Source organism: Coregonus clupeaformis, chromosome 39 (genome assembly GCF_020615455.1).
Source record: "Coregonus clupeaformis isolate EN_2021a chromosome 39, ASM2061545v1, whole genome shotgun sequence".
Classification (NCBI taxonomy): Eukaryota; Metazoa; Chordata; class Actinopteri; order Salmoniformes; family Salmonidae; genus Coregonus; species Coregonus clupeaformis.
In genome coordinates this window covers 11400403-11420112 of record NC_059230.1, presented here as the reverse complement: position 1 = coordinate 11420112, position 19710 = coordinate 11400403, and the positions used below count along the sequence as shown (strand labels likewise).

At 43.6% G+C, this 19710-nt stretch overlaps 1 protein-coding gene across 1 annotated transcript; it reads right to left on the bottom strand.

The window, feature by feature from the left end:
- Window positions 1-1265: 1265 nt before the first annotated feature.
- LOC121554168 (dedicator of cytokinesis protein 11-like) lies at window positions 1266-19285 on the bottom strand. Its single transcript, XM_045211811.1, has 13 exons — window positions 19274-19285; window positions 18928-19017; window positions 18642-18767; window positions 18019-18090; window positions 13649-13732; window positions 11407-11523; window positions 7242-7355; window positions 6977-7052; window positions 6242-6330; window positions 5370-5390; window positions 5000-5107; window positions 2760-2826; window positions 1266-1573 (listed from the first exon to the last, which is right to left on the bottom strand). Exons 1-12 carry the CDS (start codon window positions 19283-19285, stop codon window positions 2761-2763), a joined length of 975 nt encoding a protein of 324 aa, XP_045067746.1. The 3' UTR covers window positions 1266-1573; window position 2760.
- Window positions 19286-19710: the final 425 nt, after the last annotated feature.

Below are 19710 nucleotides of genomic sequence, written 5' to 3'. Positions count from 1 at the left end.
CACCAGTGGTGAGAGCACGTGGTGCGGAGACAGATTCTCGCCACGCCACCTGGTAGGAGCGACCTGTCAGGTAGGACGCAATCCAAGAGTGAGCCACGCCGGAGATGCCCAACTCGGAGAGGGTGGAGAGGAGGATCTGATGGTTCACAGTATCAAAGGCAGCAGATAGGTCTAGAAGGACGAGAGCAGAGGAGAGAGAGTTAGCTTTAGACATTGAATCTTGGTAGATAGTGTGGTCTACAGCTTATCATGAGGTACTCTACCTCAGGCGAGCAATACCTCGAGACTTCTTTAATATTAGACATCGCGCACCAGCTGTTATTGTCTTGAATGGACCTCATCCAGTTTATTCTCCAGTGATTGCATGTTGGCCAATAGAACGAATGGTTGAGGCGGGTTATCTAATCGTTGACGAATTATCACAAGGCACCCAGATCTGCGCCCCCTATATCTCTGTCTTTTCTTCATGCGAATGACGGGATCTGAGTTAGGAAGGACGGCTGTATCTTTGTAGTGACTGGGTGTATTGACACACCATCCAAAGTGTATTTAATAACTTCACCATGCTCAAAGGGATATTGAATGTCTGCTTTTTTTATATCTTCCAATAGGTGACCTTCTTTGTGAAGAATTGGAAAACCTCTCTGGTCTTTGTGGTTGAATCTGTGGGACCTTACAGATAATTGTATGTGTGGGGTACAGAGATGATGTAGTCATTCAAAAATCATGTTAAACACTATTATTGCACACAGAGTGAGTCCATGCAACTTATTATGTGACTTGTTAAGCACATTTGTACTCCTGAACAAAGGGGTTGAATACTTATTGACTCAAGACATTTCAGCTTTTCATTAATGAAAAGTTACAACTTTGAAAAACATAATTACACTTTGACATTATGGGGTATTGTGTGTAGGCCAGTGAAAATAAATCTAAATTTAATCCATTTTAAATTCAGGCTGTAAGTCAAGGGGTGTGAATACTTTCTGAAGGAACTGTATCTTCTTACGTTCTCGTGCTGTTCTTATTTCTTATTGTTTGTGTGTTTTTGTTGTACTTTGTTATTTTTAGGGCTACATTGATATTGAATTATTGCATTGTTAGGTTTGGAGCTAGCAAGAAAGGCATTTCACTGTACTTGTGCACGTGACATTAAAACTTGAAACTTGATAAGCCACTGTACTTGTGCGCGTGACATTAAAGCTTGAAACTTGATAAACCAGACTCAGACACATACCTAAAGATAAGAGTAGGTGCATAAACAATGACAATTACATCATTTATTAGCAAGGAACAAGGAACAAAAAATAAAAAGGAATAACAAGCTTTGACAACCAAGTCTAAAGATGGGTGGGGGACAATGATTATTATATAATTAATTGGACTCGCGAGGAACCTTAGCTTGGACATCCAAGCTTGCTGACTCCTACAAATACACACAGAGACACATGTACCATGTACCTGTTTAGGACAGAATTAGTAGCCCTACCTATTTGTGCTGTACAGAATCCAAACATCATCCTACCTCCCAATGTTCCTCTTTCCAACATAGCGGAACTGCACCAGGCACGTCCTGAAAGACATTTAATAATGTTATTGTTAATAGTCTTGTTCATTACATAGTTGACTTAGTGGTGTGCAAATAGGACAACAATATAAAATCACTTGATAAGTGACAGTGATAGGTTAGCCTACTGTACGAAAACCTTCAGCTATAAAGTGTTAATCATCAACCAAACAGAGCATTTTAAGTTCAGAGGGTTCGGTTCCTCATAGGTACAAATACGTTCTAAGGCTGTAATTCTATCAAACTTGCCATTAATAACAATGTCTTTGTTGACAAATGACTGCCTGTGCACAAACACACATTTCTTAATGTGACAATTGACAACTAGTTTTAGGGATTCACTGTAACTACAGCTCAGGGTGTGTGATCAGGAAAAAGTACTGACTTTAATCATGCATCCACACAGGAGAGGATAACCTATTATTTTCTAGTTTTGCATCCACACAGATGTTCTCTGTACTCCAGTGGAGGCTGCTGAGGGGAGGATGGCTCATAATAATGGCTGGAACGGGGCAAATGGAATGACATCAAACCATGTGTTTGATGTATTTGATACAACTCCACTTATTCCGCTCCAGCCATTACCACGAGCCCGTCCTCCCCTATTAAGGTACCACCAACCTCCTGTGCTGTACTCACTCCAGTAGACTAAGGGTGCATTCGTAAATTCACTCTGGCTATCTACTCCGATTTCAGAGCAGAATATTTAAGGAATTTACGATGCCATTAACTTGTCACAAAAACTTGGTTGTTATGACAGGTGTAAGTAAACATCGGCTAAAAAACTGAATGAAATGGTTGACATAACGCAGTTACAGTCATCAACCCTCTAGACAACATGAAAACAGCCTAACCAGCTCTGCTAGGGGGGAGTAAAATGGTCAGAGTGAGGTGTTCTCTCATTTGTGTCTGGAAGTAGCTAGCAAGCTAGCCAACTTTAGCCAGTTAGCTTGGGTGCTTGACTGCCGTTGTGAGGTCAGAACGCTCGGATAAACCCTACTCCTCAGCCAGAGCGTCCAGTGTGCGCTCTGAACGCTCCGAGATCGAAACGCACTGAATTTACGAACGACGAGAGCACGCTCTGAGCACAATCTGGAACTCCAGAGTGAACTTACGAACGCACCCTAAATAGAATATAACCTATTCTATTCTATTGTGATCCTGCATACACCCAGAGGGTGTGTGTACTCACTCTAGTAGACTGACGAAGTTGATGATGTCCTGAGGGTTGACCTTGTTCCAGTAGGCCAGCAGGATGTCTAGAGACAGAGACACAACAGGAGAGAGACATACACTGAGACACTTAGCATGCCAACAGGCAACAATACCCAGACAATTACACGATGACCAGGCCAGTGCCATTTGGAATGCTACCCATGTCTGCTAAAACATCATAACAGTCGGGAATTCATACAGTATCTAGGTATGTACAGTGCCTTGCGAAAGTATTCACCCCCCTTGGCGTTTTTCCTATTTTGTTGCATTACAACCTGTGATTTAAATGGATTTTAATTTGGATTTCATGCAATGGACATACACAAAATAGTCCAAATTGGTGAAGTGAAATGAAAAAAATGACTTGTTTCAAATAATTCAAAATAAAAAAATAACGGAAAGGTGGTGCGTGCATACGTATTCACCCCCTTTGCTATGAAGCCCCTAAATATGATCTGGTGCAACCAATTACCTTCAGAAGTCACATAATTAGTTAGATTGCACACAGGTGGACTTTATTTAAGTGCCACATGATCTCAGTATATATACACACCAGTTCTGAAAGGCCCCAGAGTCTGCAACACCACTAAGCAAGGGGCACCACCAAACAAGCGGCACCATGAAGACCAAGGAGCTCTCCAAACAGGTCACGGACAAAGTTGTGGAGAAGTACAGATCAGGGTTGGGTTGTAAAAAAATATCTGAAACTTTGAACATCCCACAGAGCACCATTGAATCCATTATAAAAAAATTTAAAGAATATGGCACCACAACAAACCTGCCAAGAGAAGGCCGCCCACCAAAACCCACGGACCAGGCAAGGAGGGCATTAATCAGAGAGGCAACAAAAATACCAAAGATAACCCTGAAAGAGCTGCAAAGCTCCACAGCGGAGATTGGAGTATCTGTCCATAGGACCACTTTAAGCCGTACACTCCACAGAGCTGGGCTTTACGGAAGAGTGGCCAGAAAAAAGATATTGCTTAATGAAAAAAATAAGCAAACACGTTTGGTGTTTGCCTAAAAGCCATGTGGGAGACTCCCCAAACAGAGCAGAATTCATGGTTCCTTCTATTATGGCAAGTCGTCCAGGTCCTGAGGCAGTAAAGCATCCCCAAACCATCACACCACCACCACCATTCTTGACCTTTGGTATGATGTTCTTACTGTGGAATGCAGTGTTTGGTTTTCGCCAGGCATAATGGGACCTATCTCGTCCAAAAAGTTGACTCAAGTTTGCCAAAAAGCACCTGGATGATCATCAAGACTCTTGGAAGAACGTTCTATGGACAGATGATTCAAAATTATAACTTTTTGGACGACATGGTTCCAGTAATGCCTGGCGAAAACCAAACTCTGCATTCCACAGTAAGAACATCATACCAAAGGTCAAGTATGGTGGTGGTGGTGTGATTGTTTGGGGATGCTTTACTGCCTCAGGACCTGGACGACTTGCCTTAATAGAAGGAACCATGAATTCTGCTCTGTATCAGAGAATTCTACAGGAGAATGTCAGACCATCCGTCTGTGAGCTGAAGCTGAAGCGCAGCTTGGTCATTCAGCAAGACAATGATACAAAACACACAATCAAGTCTACATGAAAATTGCTAAAAAGCAACAAATTTGAAGTTTTGGAATGGCCTAGTCAAAGTCCAGACCTAATCCCAATTGAGATGTTGTGGCAGGACTTGAAACGAGCAGTTCATGCTTGAAAACCCACACGTCACTGAGTTAAAGCAGTTCTGCATGGAAGAGTGGGCCAAAATTCCTCCACAGCGATGTGAGAGACTGATCAACAACTACAGGAAGCATTTGGTTAGAGTCATTGCAGCTAAAGGTGGCACAACTAGTTATTGAGTGTAAGGGGGCAATTACTTTTTCACACAGGGGAATTGGGTGTTGCATAACTTTGTTTATGAAATAAATGAAATAAATGAAATAAATATGTAATTGTTGTGTTATTTGTTCACTTATGTTCCCTTTATCTAATATTAGGTTTTGATTGAAGATCTGATAACATTCAGTATCACAAATATGCAAAAGTAGAGAAAATTAGAAAGGGGGCAAATACTTTTTCATAGCACTGTATATAATACCATAGAATTTCATATACAACTCAATAATTATTATTTAACAATAAATAATTTCATAGGATCTCTGGATAATACAGTATTATAATACAGTGTTTTAGGTGTATGTAATGTTGTGTTGGCTGACCTTCTGAGATGGTCCTGACGATGTGAGTCCTTCGATCTCATAGTGGCCCAGTTTTCCTATGGAAGGGAGAGTAGTACTGCTACTCATAGTGGAGCCCCGCCGGTGAAGCTGGAGGACAATATACTGGTGTCAGAAACAGTGGCAGGGAGGGACACCACAGAGGAAGAAATCACGGTGTCAGAAACAGTGGCTGGGAGGGACACCACAGAGGAAGAAAACATGGCAGTATCACCCTTCCCCTCTTTTAAATACAATCCTAAATGTAAACTTTCAACTAAAATCATATGTTACATTTTGAATACAAAATCTAACATCAATATCTGTCGGGGAAAAAACATGAGATCAGGCTCTCTCTGTCTGTTTGTCTCACCTCAGAGCCCCTTCTGTGAAGCTGAGTGAAAAACACCACAGAGGAAGAAAAAACACAGTTTAGAACCCGTGGCTTTAATTCATACCACAGAGTAAGAAATATAATAATTTGAAACAGTGGCACTCAGTCATACCATGACTAAGAAAAAGGATGATTTCAAGTAGATTGACATCTGCTCTTGTCTTATTACTTCCTTGTGGTCCTCTGTAGCTCAGCTGGTAGAGCACGGCGCTTGTAATGCCAAGGTAGTGGGTTTGATCCCCGGGACCACCCATACACAAAAAAAATTATGCACGCATGACTGTAAGTCGCTTTGGATAAAAGCGTCTGCTAAATGGCATATTATATTATTATTATTAAATGTCTGTCTTTCCTCATCTGATCTCCAGCCAACATGTTGTTTCTATACCACTGGCAGAGAGTCAAGAGACTGGATAGTGTCTTTTTAACTATGTGAACCGACAAGGCACTTAACATTTTAACGGCCTGCATGTGTTGGAGAAAGAACAAAGTGTCAATATGTGACTGGAAAAACAACAGATGAGAAGAGGCGTCTGTCTGTCTGTCTGTCTGTCTGTCTGTCTGTCTGTCTCACCACAGAGTGAGTGGTATAAGAACCATGTTTATTTTTAAATTGAACAGGATGTGAAACATCCTATTCAATATTTGACTATTGCTACAATGTTCCCTACCGAACATGACCCAGGGTATTCTCTCTAGTTGTGTCCCAAATGGCATCCTAGTCAATTTATAGTGCACTACCCTATGGGTCAGTAGTGCACTATATAGGGAATAGGGTGCCATTTAGGATGCACACACGGTCTCCGTTTTATTTGTATGGACCAATCCACCACCCTCCCTCTGTCTTTTACCTCAGAGCTGTTTGGAGTGCCAAGGTCCATGAACAGAGATCCTCTGGAGTCCTCCCTCCTCACCAGGTGGCCATTCTGAGCTACTGGGCCTGGGGAGAACAAAGAAACATGTTTACAAAGCTTCTCAAATTCATTTTGTGGGCGGTAGGTAGCAGTAGGTAGCCCAGAGGTTAGAGAGGTGGACTGGTTAGAAAGGTTGCTGGCTTCTGTGTCGCCTGGTCCCAGGCCAGGCGACACAGAAGAAGTGGGGATTGAACTGGCATCTGGTGTCATTACTAACACTACCGTTGTGCCCTTGAGCAAGGCACTTAACAGAAAAAATATCTATCCAGAGGCGCTGCACTGTGGTTGTCCCTGTGCCTCTTGATGTGTGTGGCACCTTAATTTGGGAGGACGGGATGGATGGAATTGTATCAAACAGACGGTTTCAAGAGATCATATGGTTTCCATGTATTTAATACTGTTCCGTTTACTTACTCCATTCCACCCGTCCTCCCCTCACCAGCCTCCTGTGGTGTGTGGGTTTGGGAAAAAAAGCATAAGGAGAATTTCTGTTCTAACCAAATGAACAATAAAGTATCTATTTTATTGATCCTGGCGGTTCCAAAACATCAGAGCAACATTTTGATGGGAAATGATGGCGTTCTAATGGATCTGTTCACCTGCTCTACTGTACAGGCAAACACACAGTGATGAGTGGTTAGCACATTGAGCAGTCACATATGTCCCACTGACCGTGGTCTTTATCGATGGCCATGCTGGTCCTGCGGCTGTCCATCGAGCTGGTTGATCTCAAGTAATCTATGGAACCCTGAAAAGCAAGGGACAACCATAGGGTCGGGGTCAATTCCATTTCATTTCTGTAAATTCAGGAAATAATCTGAAAACCAAATTCTAATTTTCAGTTAAAACCCCAAAACGTCAATATATGACTGATATGTCATGAGACTAGCTAGAGTAAGTCAGGACCTCCAGGGATGGAGGTTAGAGGGGGACTCACGGTGAGGCCCAGGCCAGGGCTGGAGGTGTGCTGCTGGGCAGACAGCTGCTTGAGGTTCTGGTAGAGCAGCTCAAGCAGTGGAAGGTACAGCAGACAGATCCGGGCCTGCTGGTTCTGACATACAGAAGGGGGGATGAATAGGGTAACATCAAGTTAATAGTTAAGTTATTATAATTTTACAGGTTTTAAAGGTTTTCTAACAATCTCAAGTTAGAGCTGTCATTAACTGTATCAATGCCTTCTGCAGAGGACATATCACCGTAAATGCTGCATGGCCAATGCAGACGTCTGATTGACCATGCAGAGCCTTTAAGTTGACTAAACGCTGTAGCTAACTACCTTCGTCGTAATGACGCCTTAGCTAAGGAGCTAACTACAAAACATTAGTGGCAATGTGCTTGACTAACACATGAACTGTGCGATGTAGTAGGGAGTTGTAGTTTCTGATAGTGATTGATAGTTGGTATTCGGCAGTCATAAAAGTATGCCTTATTTACTTGGAAGAACTACAAAATAGTGTTTTTGTCAGAAAGCATAGGCATCAGCTCTATAGAGATGAGATGATGACTTGGAATAAAATAATAAAGTTATCAATAAAACAAATGTAATATACACAACAACAAAAATATTTTATTAAAGTAAATGTGAATAAATAATGGTTAATAAGTGATAAGCAGTAATGGACAGTCACTACCATCATGAGACTTTTATTAATTGTTTTATTCTGTGTTGTTACAGCATTCAACCCAAATAATCTAACCGAAACCGAACTGACCTCAATAAGCACTAACCGCTCAGCACTACCCATAACATACTGTCCAACAGCACCATGTGACACTATCACGGCCCATGTCAAGCAAAACCTATCTACTGTATGATGAGAGAAACACTATTCGAAAGCTGGCCTTTCACGCAACACAATGCTCGGCTGCCAGTGACTATTTGCATCTACAAGGCTGATACAGTATGGATTTGCATAACAGACTACTTTCTTATCTTGGGTCAGGAGAGACAGTGAACATTCCTTACTCTAGTTATTCATTTACTATCCTGTATTTTCTACAACAGCAACAGACACTCGGGACGTTTTCCCGAGGCTTTGTGGACACTCTGTTCACCGTAAATTCTACATGGCCAATGCAGACGTCTGATTGACCATGCAGAGCCTTTAAGTTGACTAAACGCTGTAGCTAACTACCTTCGTCGTAATGACGCCTTAGCTAAGGAGCTAACTACAAAACATTAGTGGCAATGTGCTTGACTAACACATAGAATTTTGGAAAATCTATTTGGCAAACAGTTCATTCTCCATTTTCCATAACCTTTTTCTTCACACATCAGTAGTATCAATGGATGAAGTCGAGAGCTGCCATCCAGCTACAGGGGGTGGGCCGGAGCGGAGAGCTAGAGATGTTTTCTCCTCGCCCAAGTTGTCTGATTGGCTCAGCTCCAACTTCAGACGGTTGAGTGAAAAACCACAATGTGCCAAATACAAGCCTATTTTTGCGTACAGCAAAATGCGTACAGGTTGGTAGCTGTCTGTCTATCTCCCCCTCCTCCTCACCTCGTTCTGGGTGTAGCTGTCTGTCTATCTCCCCCTCCTCCTCACCTCGTTCTGGGTGTAGCTGTCTGTCTATCTCCCCCTCCTCCTCACCTCGTTCTGGGTGTAGCTGTCTGTCTATCTCCCCCCTCCTCCTCACCTCGTTCTGGGTGTAGCTGTCTGTCTATCTCCCCCTCCTCCTCACCTCGTTCTGGGTGTAGCTGTCTGTCTATCTCCCCCTCCTCCTCACCTCGTTCTGGGTGTAGCTGTCTGTCTATCTCCCCCTCCTCCTCACCTCGTTCTGGGTGTAGCTGTCTGTCTATCTCCCCTCCTCCTCACCTCGTTCTGGGTGTAGCTGTCTGTCTATCTCCCCCTCCTCCTCACCTCGTTCTGGGTGTAGCTGTCTGTCTATCTCCCCCTCCTCCTCACCTCGTTCTGGGTGTAGCTGTCTGTCTATCTCCCCCCTCCTCCTCACCTCGTTCTGGGTGTAGCTGTCTGTCTATCTCCCCCTCCTCCTCACCTCGTTCTGGGTGTAGCTGTCTGTCTATCTCCCCCTCCTCCTCACCTCGTTCTGGGTGTAGCTGTCTGTCTATCTCCCCTCCTCCTCACCTCGTTCTGGTTGTAGCTGTCTGTCTATCTCCCCCTCCTCCTCACCTCGTTCTGGGTGTAGCTGTCTGTCTATCTCCCCCTCCTCCTCACCTCGTTCTGGGTGTAGCTGTCTGTCTATCTCCCCCTCCTCCTCACCTCGTTCTGGGTGTAGCTGTCTGTCTATCTCCCCCTCCTCCTCACCTCTACAGAGCCAAAACAACAAAACATATGTCACTGTCCCAATACTTTTGGGACCTCACTGTATATAGGGAATAGGGTGCTCTGGTGAAAAGAAGTGCACTACATAGGGAATACACATGGGTACTAGCAACAGGTGCAGTCTACCCTGCTTTAATGTATAGGAGTACATCTATGATTTCAATCAACCAATCTCTTTAACATGGGACTGACTGGTAGCATTCAAGTGATATGGTACATATCCTGTTGTTTCACTCATGGAATGACGTGGCTGACAAATTACAGGGAGAAATGCGACAACATCACATGTTGAACACACTGACTCAGCAAACATTTTCTCCAATGCAAAACACCACCACCTTCTAACCTGGGAAATCAGAGAAAAACCTGTGAGAGCATGAACACCTTATAAATGTAATTGCATAATATGTTTTGAGATGTACATTTTCTGCATAGGTTTAGGCCTAAGAAGTCAATCCACTACAGTAGAATATGTAATTTATGTTTGTAGAATGTGTAGAATGTTTGACCAAATAATTTGTGTTGAGCTTTTGATTAAAAAAAGGTAGAACAAGTTGTTTTCTGAGTTCCCCTCAGTGTCTCTCTGAACTGGTAATGCTGATCCAATACAGCAAGTCAGACAGGATTAATAAGACTAGAGTGTTGGAATGACAAACAGACAGACAGACAGACAGGCCACAACAAAGCACTGGCCCAAGCAGGCAATATGGCTGTTAGCAATCATGAAGAGTGAAGGAGGAGTGTCCTGGATAGACGGAGCTAGCAGAACTAGTTAGTTAGTTAGTTGCGTGCCGCCTCAGTTGGCGTTCAAACTGCAAACGTGGCGGTTGATGTTATGGAGGCATCACCTACTCACCTACCTACTGCGCCAGAAAGCTCAGTCGCGTATGAAATAAAATCTGATGACCACAAGCAAAACGAAACAAAAGAAGAGGGAGGAGAAACAAATGAACATACCATGCAGTAGTACTATCAGAACATACTGTGGCTGTGGTGGGCTAAATATCATCCATAGAATTCATTTAACAACGCCCCTTTTGCTAGACTTCACATGGTCTGCTCTGTAATAGACTTGTGTGTGAACTGGTGAGTGGGCCAAACCAATAACGCAGATTAGTGGGGTGCACAGCTTTGGTCCTCAAGGGTCCGTGTATTGTAAGTAGTTTTTTCCATCAGTTACATTAATTGATACATTAAAGGTTAATTTCAAAGCTTTTCAAACTGAGGATGAATATGAGGTTGAAAAGTGGTGAAGTTTCCCTTTAAGTGACCAGGGAGAAAGGAAAACCAGCATACAATGCAGAACAAGGCCCGAGTTATGCACTTCAGTAATAGATGGTTGTGTGTGGCACTCATAGAAATAAGAATGAATAGAAAGGACTTGGAAGCTCTAACCCTGGCAATTGGCTGGTAAACTCATGGGTACACTCACAATGGCTGTCTGGTATTGTGATGCAATAATTTCCATGGTATTTTGGAATGTTCTATCAGCTGATGCAGGATTGCCATGGTAATGTAGAATGTTCATTGAAATGATGCTAACTGATGTGGCTCATGCAATGGAATGTATTTTTTGTAAATGTCAGTTGAGTTGAATCAACAATACACAACACAGATTGAAGAGCACACGTCCTGATTTTACTTCCTGGCATGGGTACACTCAAAATGGCTGCCAATCCACCCATTATGCCATCATTGACTTGAATGGAGACTCCCTTTTTATTCATTCTTATTTCTATGGTGGCACTGGCATGGAGCAAATGCAGGTAGGTAGTTGATAGAACAGAGCAGCATGGCGTGAGATTAGGAGCACCTTACCCTGCACTCTCTGCAGCTTGGTGCGGCTGATGGCCATGGGCAGGTTGAGCGGGATGTAGTGCTGTGCTCGTGGTTGCACACAGTCATCAAGAAGTCAAACTTCATCTCCGTCAAGACCTGTCAGTCAACAAACCACTCTAGCATTACAAAACACATCTTAAGACAACACACATACTGGAACTCAAGATGACCAGAAATAAATCATCTATTTTCATCCTACAAATTAAAATAATTCAGGTAGAGATTATTTTCAATCCCAAAGACAAAACATTGTAGAGCCACTGGCAATCGAAGGGTTAATAATATAATGGACATACATGTTGATTTTTATTTGTTAGTAATATGCTAAGGCTGATAATATAGTGTTGATCAAATCTGTCGGCATGTTAATGGAGTGCTAGAGGCCACATGCTAAAGGATTATTATTATACCTGCCAGGGTCGTACTGTTATGTTATGGTAGTCACAGCTTTATAGCCTTTATTATTATAATAATAATAATAAAATGCCATTTAGCAGACGCTTTTATCCAAAGCGACTTACAGTCATGCGTGCATACATTTTTGTGTATGGGTGGTCCCGGGGATTGAACCCACTACCTTGGCGTTACAAGCGCCGTGCTCTACCAGCTGAGCTACAGAGGACCACTATACTATTATACTATTACTATTCATGATCCCTTATAGCACGCTCTTATTTCATGTGTAGAGCACATTTCCCACAGTCAACGTGCATCTACTGTCAACTGTTGCATTAAGAATGTTAGATCAACAATAGCAGAAGTGCTATTGTTATTGCACAGTACCTACATAATATAATATAATATATATATATATACAGTTGAAGTCGGAAGTTTACATACACTTAGGCTGGAGTCATTAAAACTTGTTTTTCAACCACTCCACAAATTTCTTGTTAACAAACTATAGTTTTGGCAAGTCGGTTAGGACATCTACTTTGTGCATGACACAAGTAATTTTTCCAACAATTGTTTACAGACAGATTATTTCACTTATAATTCACTGTATCACAATTCCAGTGGGTCAGAAGTGTACATACACTAAGTTGACTGTGCCTTTAAACAGCTTGGAAAATTCTAGAAAATGATGTCATGGCTTTAGAAGCTTCTGATAGGCTAATTGACATCATTTGAGTCATTTGGAGGTGTACCTGTGGATGTATTTCAAGGCCTACCTTCAAACTCAGTGCCTCTTCGCTTGACATCATGAGAAAATCAAAAGAAATCAGCCAAGACCTCAGAAAAACAATTGTAGACCTCCACAAGTCTGGTTCATCCTTGGGAGCAATTTCCAAACGCCTGAAGGTAACACGTTCATCTGTACAAACAATAGTATGCAAGTATAAACACCATGAGACCACACAGTCGTCATACCGCTCAGGAAGGAGACGCGTTCTGTCTCCTAGAGATGAACGTACTTTGGTGCGAAAAGTGCAAATCAAATCCCAGAACAACAGCAAAGGACCTTGTGAAGATGCTGGAGGAAATGGGTACAAAAGTATATATATCCACAGTAAAACGAGTCCTATATCGACATAACCTGAAAGGCCCCTTAGGAAGGAAAATTATGTGGATATATTGAAGCAACATCTCAAGACATCAGTCAGGAAGTTAAAGCTTGGTCGCAAATAGCTCTTCCAAATGGACAATGATCCCAAGCATCCTTCCAAAGTTGTGGCAAAATGGCTTAAGGACAACAAAGTCAAGGTATTGGAGTGGCCATCACAAAGCCCTGACCTCAATCCTATAGAACATTTGTGGGCAGAACTGAAAAAGTGTGTGCGAGCAAGGAGGCCTACAAACCTGACTCAGTTACACCAGCTCTGTCAGGAGGAATGGGCCAAAATTCACCCAACTTATTGTGGGATGCTTGTGGAAGGCTACCCGAAACGTTTGACCCAAGTTAAACAATTTAATGACAATGCTACCAAATACTAATCGAGTGTATGTAAACTTCTGACCCACTGGGTATGTGATGAAAGAAATAAAAGCTGAAATAAATCATTATCTGTACTATTATTCTGACATTTCACATTCTTAAAATAAAGTGGTGATCCTAACTGACCTAAGACAGGGAATTTATACTAGGATTAAATGTCAGGAATTGTGAAAAACTGAGTTTAAATGTATTTTGCTAAGGTGTATGTAAACTTCCGACTTCAACTGTAAAATGATCAACAATTGAAGAAGTACTGTTGTTGGTACTCTTGCTGCTGTCGAGTACCTTGGGGTCTTTGAGTGTGAAGCCACACATGTAGTCATTGACCAGGCTGAAGGCAAAGCCTCTATTCATGAAGGTCAGACAGCGCTGTGGAGACAAACACAGATTAGGGCATTAAGCAGACCATGACTAACCAACTAAGCACACCAAGAACATCTTTCATATACAGCACCTGACTTACAGTACACTGAATTCACCACACATTATCGCTAGTTTCAGTAGAAGGTTTGGTCTTTAACGGGGACCCTCTCAATATCAACAGTATTCCTTTTTCAGAGCAGCGATAATGTATTTTGTATTATGTCTGTCCTGTAGTGTATGGTTCAGGTACTGTATGGGGGGCTGTAGTGTATGGTTCAGGTACTGTATGGGGGGCTGTAGTGTATGGTTCAGGTACTGTATGGGGGGCTGTAGTGTATGGTTCAGGTACTGTATGGGGGGCTGTAGTGTATGGTTCAGGTACTGTATGGGGGCTGTAGTGTATGGTTCAGGTACTGTATGGGGGCCTGTAGTGTATGGTTCAGGTACTGTATGGGGGCCTGTAGTGTATGGTTCAGGTACTGTATTGGGGGCTGTAGTGTATGGTTCAGGTACTGTATGGGGGGCTGTAGTGTATGGTTCAGGTACTGTATGGGGGGCTGTAGTGTATGGTTCAGGTACTGTATGGGGGGCTGTAGTGTATGGTTCAGGTACTGTATGGGGGGCTGTAGTGTATGGTTCAGGTACTTTATGGGGGGCTGTAGTGTAGGGTTCAGGTACTGTATGGGGGCCTGTAGCGTATGGTTCAGGTACTGTATGGGGACCTGTAGTGTATGGTTCAGGTACTGTATGGGGGGCTGTAGTGTATGGTTCAGGTACTGTATGGGGGCCTGTAGTGTATGGTTCAGGTACTGTATGGGGGCCTGTAGTGTATGGTTCAGGTACTGTATGGGGGGCTGTAGTGTATGGTTCAGGTACTGTATGGGGGGCTGTAGTGTATGGTTCAGGTACTGTATGGGGGGGCTGTAGTGTATGGTTCAGGTACTGTATGGGGGCCTGTAGTGTATGGTTCAGGTACTGTATGGGGGCTGTAGCGTATGGTTCAGGTACTGTATGGGGGCTGTAGTGTATGGTTCAGGTACTGTATGGGGGGCCTGTAGTGTATGGTTCAGGTACTGTATGGGGGCCTGTAGTGTATGGTTCAGGTACTGTATTGGGGGCTGTAGTGTATGGTTCAGGTACTGTATGGGGGGCTGTAGTGTATGGTTCAGGTACTGTATTGGGGGCTGTAGTGTATGGTTCAGGTACTGTATGGGGGCTGTAGTGTATGGTTCAGGTACTTTATGGGGGGCTGTAGTGTATGGTTCAGGTACTGTATGGGGGCCTGTAGCGTATGGTTCAGGTACTGTATGGGGACCTGTAGTGTATGGTTCAGGTACTGTATGGGGGGCTGTAGTGTATGGTTCAGGTACTGTATGGGGGCCTGTAGTGTATGGTTCAGGTACTGTATGGGGGCCTGTAGTGTATGGTTCAGGTACTGTATGGGGGCCTGTAGTGTATGGTTCAGGTACTGTATGGGGGCCTGTAGTGTATGGTTCAGGTACTGTATTGGGGGCTGTAGTGTATGGTTCAGGTACTGTATGGGGGGCTGTAGTGTATGGTTCAGGTACTGTATGGGGGCTGTAGCGTATGGTTCAGGTACTGTATGGGGGCCTGTAGTGTATGGTTCAGGTACTGTATGGGGGCTGTAGTGTATGGTTCAGGTACTGTATGGGGGGCTGTAGTGTATGGTTCAGGTACTGTATGGGGGGCTGTAGTGTATGGTTCAGGTACTGTATGGGGGCCTGTAGTGTATGGTTCAGGTACTGTATGGGGGGCTGTAGTGTATGGTTCAGGTACTGTATGGGGGGCTGTAGTGTATGGTTCAGGTACTGTATGGGGGCTGTAGTGTATGGTTCAGGTACTTTATGGGGGGCTGTAGTGTATGGTTCAGGTACTGTATGGGGGCCTGTAGCGTATGGTTCAGGTACTGTATGGGGACCTGTAGTGTATGGTTCAGGTACTGTATGGGGGCTGTAGTGTATGGTTCAGGTACTGTATGGGGGCCTGTAGTGTATGGTTCAGGTACTGTATGGGGGCCTGTAGTGTATGGTTCAGGTACTGTATGGGGGGCTGTAGTGTATGGTTCAGGTACTGTATGGGGGGCTGTAGTGTATGGTTCAGGTACTGTATGGGGGGCTGTAGTGTATGGTTCAGGTACTGTATGGGGGCCTGTAGTGTATGGTTCAGGTACTGTATGGGGGGCTGTAGCGTATGGTTCAGGTACTGTATGGGGGCCTGTAGTGTATGGTTCAGGTACTGTATGGGGGGCTGTAGTGTATGGTTCAGGTACTGTATGGGGGCCTGTAGTGTATGGTTCAGGTACTGTATTGGGGGCTGTAGTGTATGGTTCAGGTACTGTATGGGGGGCTGTAGTGTATGGTTCAGGTACTGTATGGCGACCTGTAGTGTATGGTTCAGGTACTGTATGGGGGCCTGTAGTGTATGGTTCAGGTACTGTATGGGGGCCTGTAGCGTATGGTTCAGGTACTGTATGGGGGGCTGTAGTGTATGGTTCAGGTACTGTATGGGGGGCTGTAGTGTATGGTTCAGGTACTGTATGGGGGGCTGTAGTGTATGGTTCAGGTACTGTATGGGGGCCTGTAGTGTCTGGTTCAGGTACTGTATGGGGGCCTGTAGTGTATGGTTCAGGTACTGTATGGGGAGGCTGTAGTGTATGGTTCAGATACTGTATGGGGGGCTGTAGCGTATGGTTCAGATACTGTATGGGGGGCTGTAGTGTATGGTTCAGGTACTGTATGGGGGCCTGTAGTGTATGGTTCAGATACTGTATGGGGGCCTGTAGTGTCTGGTTCAGGTACTGTATGGGGGCCTGTAGTGTATGGTTCAGGTACTGTATGGGGAGGCTGTAGTGTATGGTTCAGATACTGTATGGGGGCTGTAGTGTATGGTTCAGGTACTGTATGGGGGCTGTAGTGTATGGTTCAGATACTGTATGGGGGCTGTAGCGTATGGTTCAGATACTGTATGGGGGCCTGTAGTGTATGGTTCAGGTACTGTATGGGGGGCCTGTAGCGTATGGTTCAGATACTGTATGGGGGGCTGTAGTGTATGGTTCAGGTACTGTATGGGGGCTGTAGTGTATGGTTCAGGTACTGTATGGGGGCCTGTAGTGTATGGTTCAGATACTGTATGGGGGGGCTGTAGCGTATGGTTCAGATACTGTATGGGGGCCTGTAGTGTATGGTTCAGGTACTGTATGGGGGGCTGTAGCGTATGGTTCAGATACTGTATGGGGGGCTGTAGTGTATGGTTCAGGTACTGTATGGGGGCCTGTAGTGTATGGTTCAGATACTGTATGGGGGGCTGTAGTGTATGGATCAGGTACTGTATGGGGGGCTGTAGTGTATGGTTCAGATACTGTATGGGGGCCTGTAGTGTATGTTGACAAGATGGTGACCCGGGGCATGTGAACCTCTCGGCCCGACGACAACTTAGTTCAATAAGGGCTGAATCTTAACTTGGGTAAGGCAATTTTCGTGCAAATCTCCAATTGAGTTCTATGGGTCTAAAGTGTGTGGATTTGAGGATCTAACTCAAGTTAAGATTCTGCCCCAATTGCAGATACACTAATCTTATATTACCAGATAGGATGGAAGGAAGGAACAAGTGTACTCTTCTACTCATTGAGAAATACATTTCTTTCACAATAGCTGGATGCCTAAGAGTTATGACTCACTAAAATGTGCACAGCTTGTAAAATCCTCAAATGTATTAGTGAATATTTTCTCAATTATATTATAATTGTGCTCAATTTCAGCAGCCTTAGTTAATCTGCAGTAGAGACTCCAGTCTGAATTTTACTGGGCCTGTTTCTAAACTGTTGCCAAGATAAGAGTACAACTAGGTATATCCTTATCATCATCTGAACTTTCATTTACTAAAAGGAAAAAACCTTCAGGAAAAAAAAGAGAAGCGAAATACTTGTGTGGGAGTGGAGGGAGGCTGGACGGTTATTGCTGGGAGTGTGTGTGTGTGTGTGTGTGAGTGCGCATGTGTTTATGACAAGAGACACATGCATGTAGAATGAGGAAGTGTTCATTGCCAAATTTTTGCAGTGAGGAAAGAGAGTGTAAAATGAAACACCACGGGACCGCACAGATAAATATTTGCATGATAAATATTTCCATGACAAGATTAATAACTGTACCCATCCCCCTGAGGAATTGTCAGGAATGGCTGTTTTGTGTGTGTGTGTGTGTGTGTGTGTGTGTGTCTGTGTGTGTGTACACCCTCTTTAAATGTGGGACAGATAGAATAGAACATTTGCCAACCTTGATCCTGTTCCCCTCCTGCAGGTACTGGGCCATGGACTTGGCCATCGTCTCAAAGAAGAACCAGGAATACTAGAAAAGAGGAAGAGGAACAGAAGACATTGGACCTACTGCGCAATTGTGAAACATTTAGACAGCGTCCCAATTGCCACCCTGTTACTTATATAGTGTACTACTTTTGGCCAGAGCCCTGGTCAAAAGTAGTGCACTATAAAGGGAATACGGTGCCATTTGGTACGCGCACTTACTAAGAGAGATCATATCAATAGTCTGACGAAAGTCAAAAACACCAATGGGCTCTATAATATGGGCTCTATAATATGGGCTTCGTGTGCAAGAATCCTGGGTATACTGATAATAGAAAACTGCACAAAAGTAATTGTTTCGAAAACATTTGTGGGTGGTCAAAACATGCTTAGTGGTGACACAACATTTAGGGAATCCACTTTCCCTTTCAAGGAACTAGTGGCTGGTTCAGTTGTATGTGCTGTAGTGACACCTACTGGTCAGTATGGGAATTTACATTTTTAGCTTGAACGTGACAAGTAAAAGTGTGCCCACGCTGCTGTTTCTGCAAAAGCTAATGGGGATCCAAATAAACACACACAGACACACTCACACACCTTCAGCAGCTTGTTGCTGGTGTTGAAATCGGCTGTCTGTTTGAGGATGGCTGTGATGGCGGTGGCCAGAACCTCATGAGTGGTCCCAGAGTTCCCAGACACTTGGTTGTTGGTCACAAACACATACTGGGGACACAACACAGAGGTAGGCATTAATACACAACCTTTACAATATAACTTTTCATGGTATGTTGAACATGATCCCAAATGAGAGAGGGTTGAAAAAGTCAGACGGCAATACAAAGTGACAGCGTATATGAGACTTCACAACAGAAGTGTCTCTCACCTTTAGAGACTTGATGAGTTCTGCTGGGTTGCCCTCTGAGGAGGACCTCATCAGCTGGTAGTGCTGGAAGAAGCTGTGGAGGTGCAGATCCTAGACAGGGAAATACAGAACACAGATGTCTTATGGTGTTTGTTACAACAGCTTTAACAAGTTGTTTTGATGTTGGAAGGTAGAAGACATGCTTGAGGGTATATTGTTGAAGCTACATTGGTCTTCACTTTGAACAGTGGCTTGCCATTTTCTACCCATTTTATATCTGGCGCTGACTGTAAGGATAATTTTTTTAGTATTCTGCATTTTTCAATAACTCATAGTTTGTAGGGGTGTAACGGTTCACCAAACCCACGGTTCGGTACATATTGTGGTTTTGTGGTCACGGTTTTGTTTTGTTTCGGTACAGCGGAAAAAAATAAATGCCATTCACAATGTTCCTGGCATTGTCTGTTGTGACCGGATTGTTATGTTGGGCTTCTCAAGTTTCCATTCTGATGCTGCGTTTGTAATCATGTGGGAGGTGGGAATTTAGTAGTTGTGAAGTCGTAAATACCAGTTGGATGCATTCATGTAATTTCAACTTGTTGAGAAATGCAGATTGGCTAATGGCCAACAAGCTGTGTCAACCATAAACTAAAAGTACAGCTATCATGCTTATAAACAAATATAGAGTTCAAAAACCACATTAATAGATTGCTCTTTATGAATCATGTTTCGTTGTTGCATTTAACTGCCGAAAATGCTGTTATAGAGGCCATTTCCTTAGTAGGTGAGGTCAGAGGTCACCAT

Coding starts and splice junctions, on each gene's coding strand:
- LOC121554168 (XM_045211811.1), bottom strand. Junction 7,356..11,406: donor CAAGCTGCAGAGAGTGCAGG/GTAAGGTGCTCC, acceptor TCTGTATGTCAG/AACCAGCAGGCCCGGATCTG. Junction 6,331..6,976: donor GGCCATCGATAAAGACCACG/GTCAGTGGGACA, acceptor TGTTCTCCCCAG/GCCCAGTAGCTCAGAATGGC.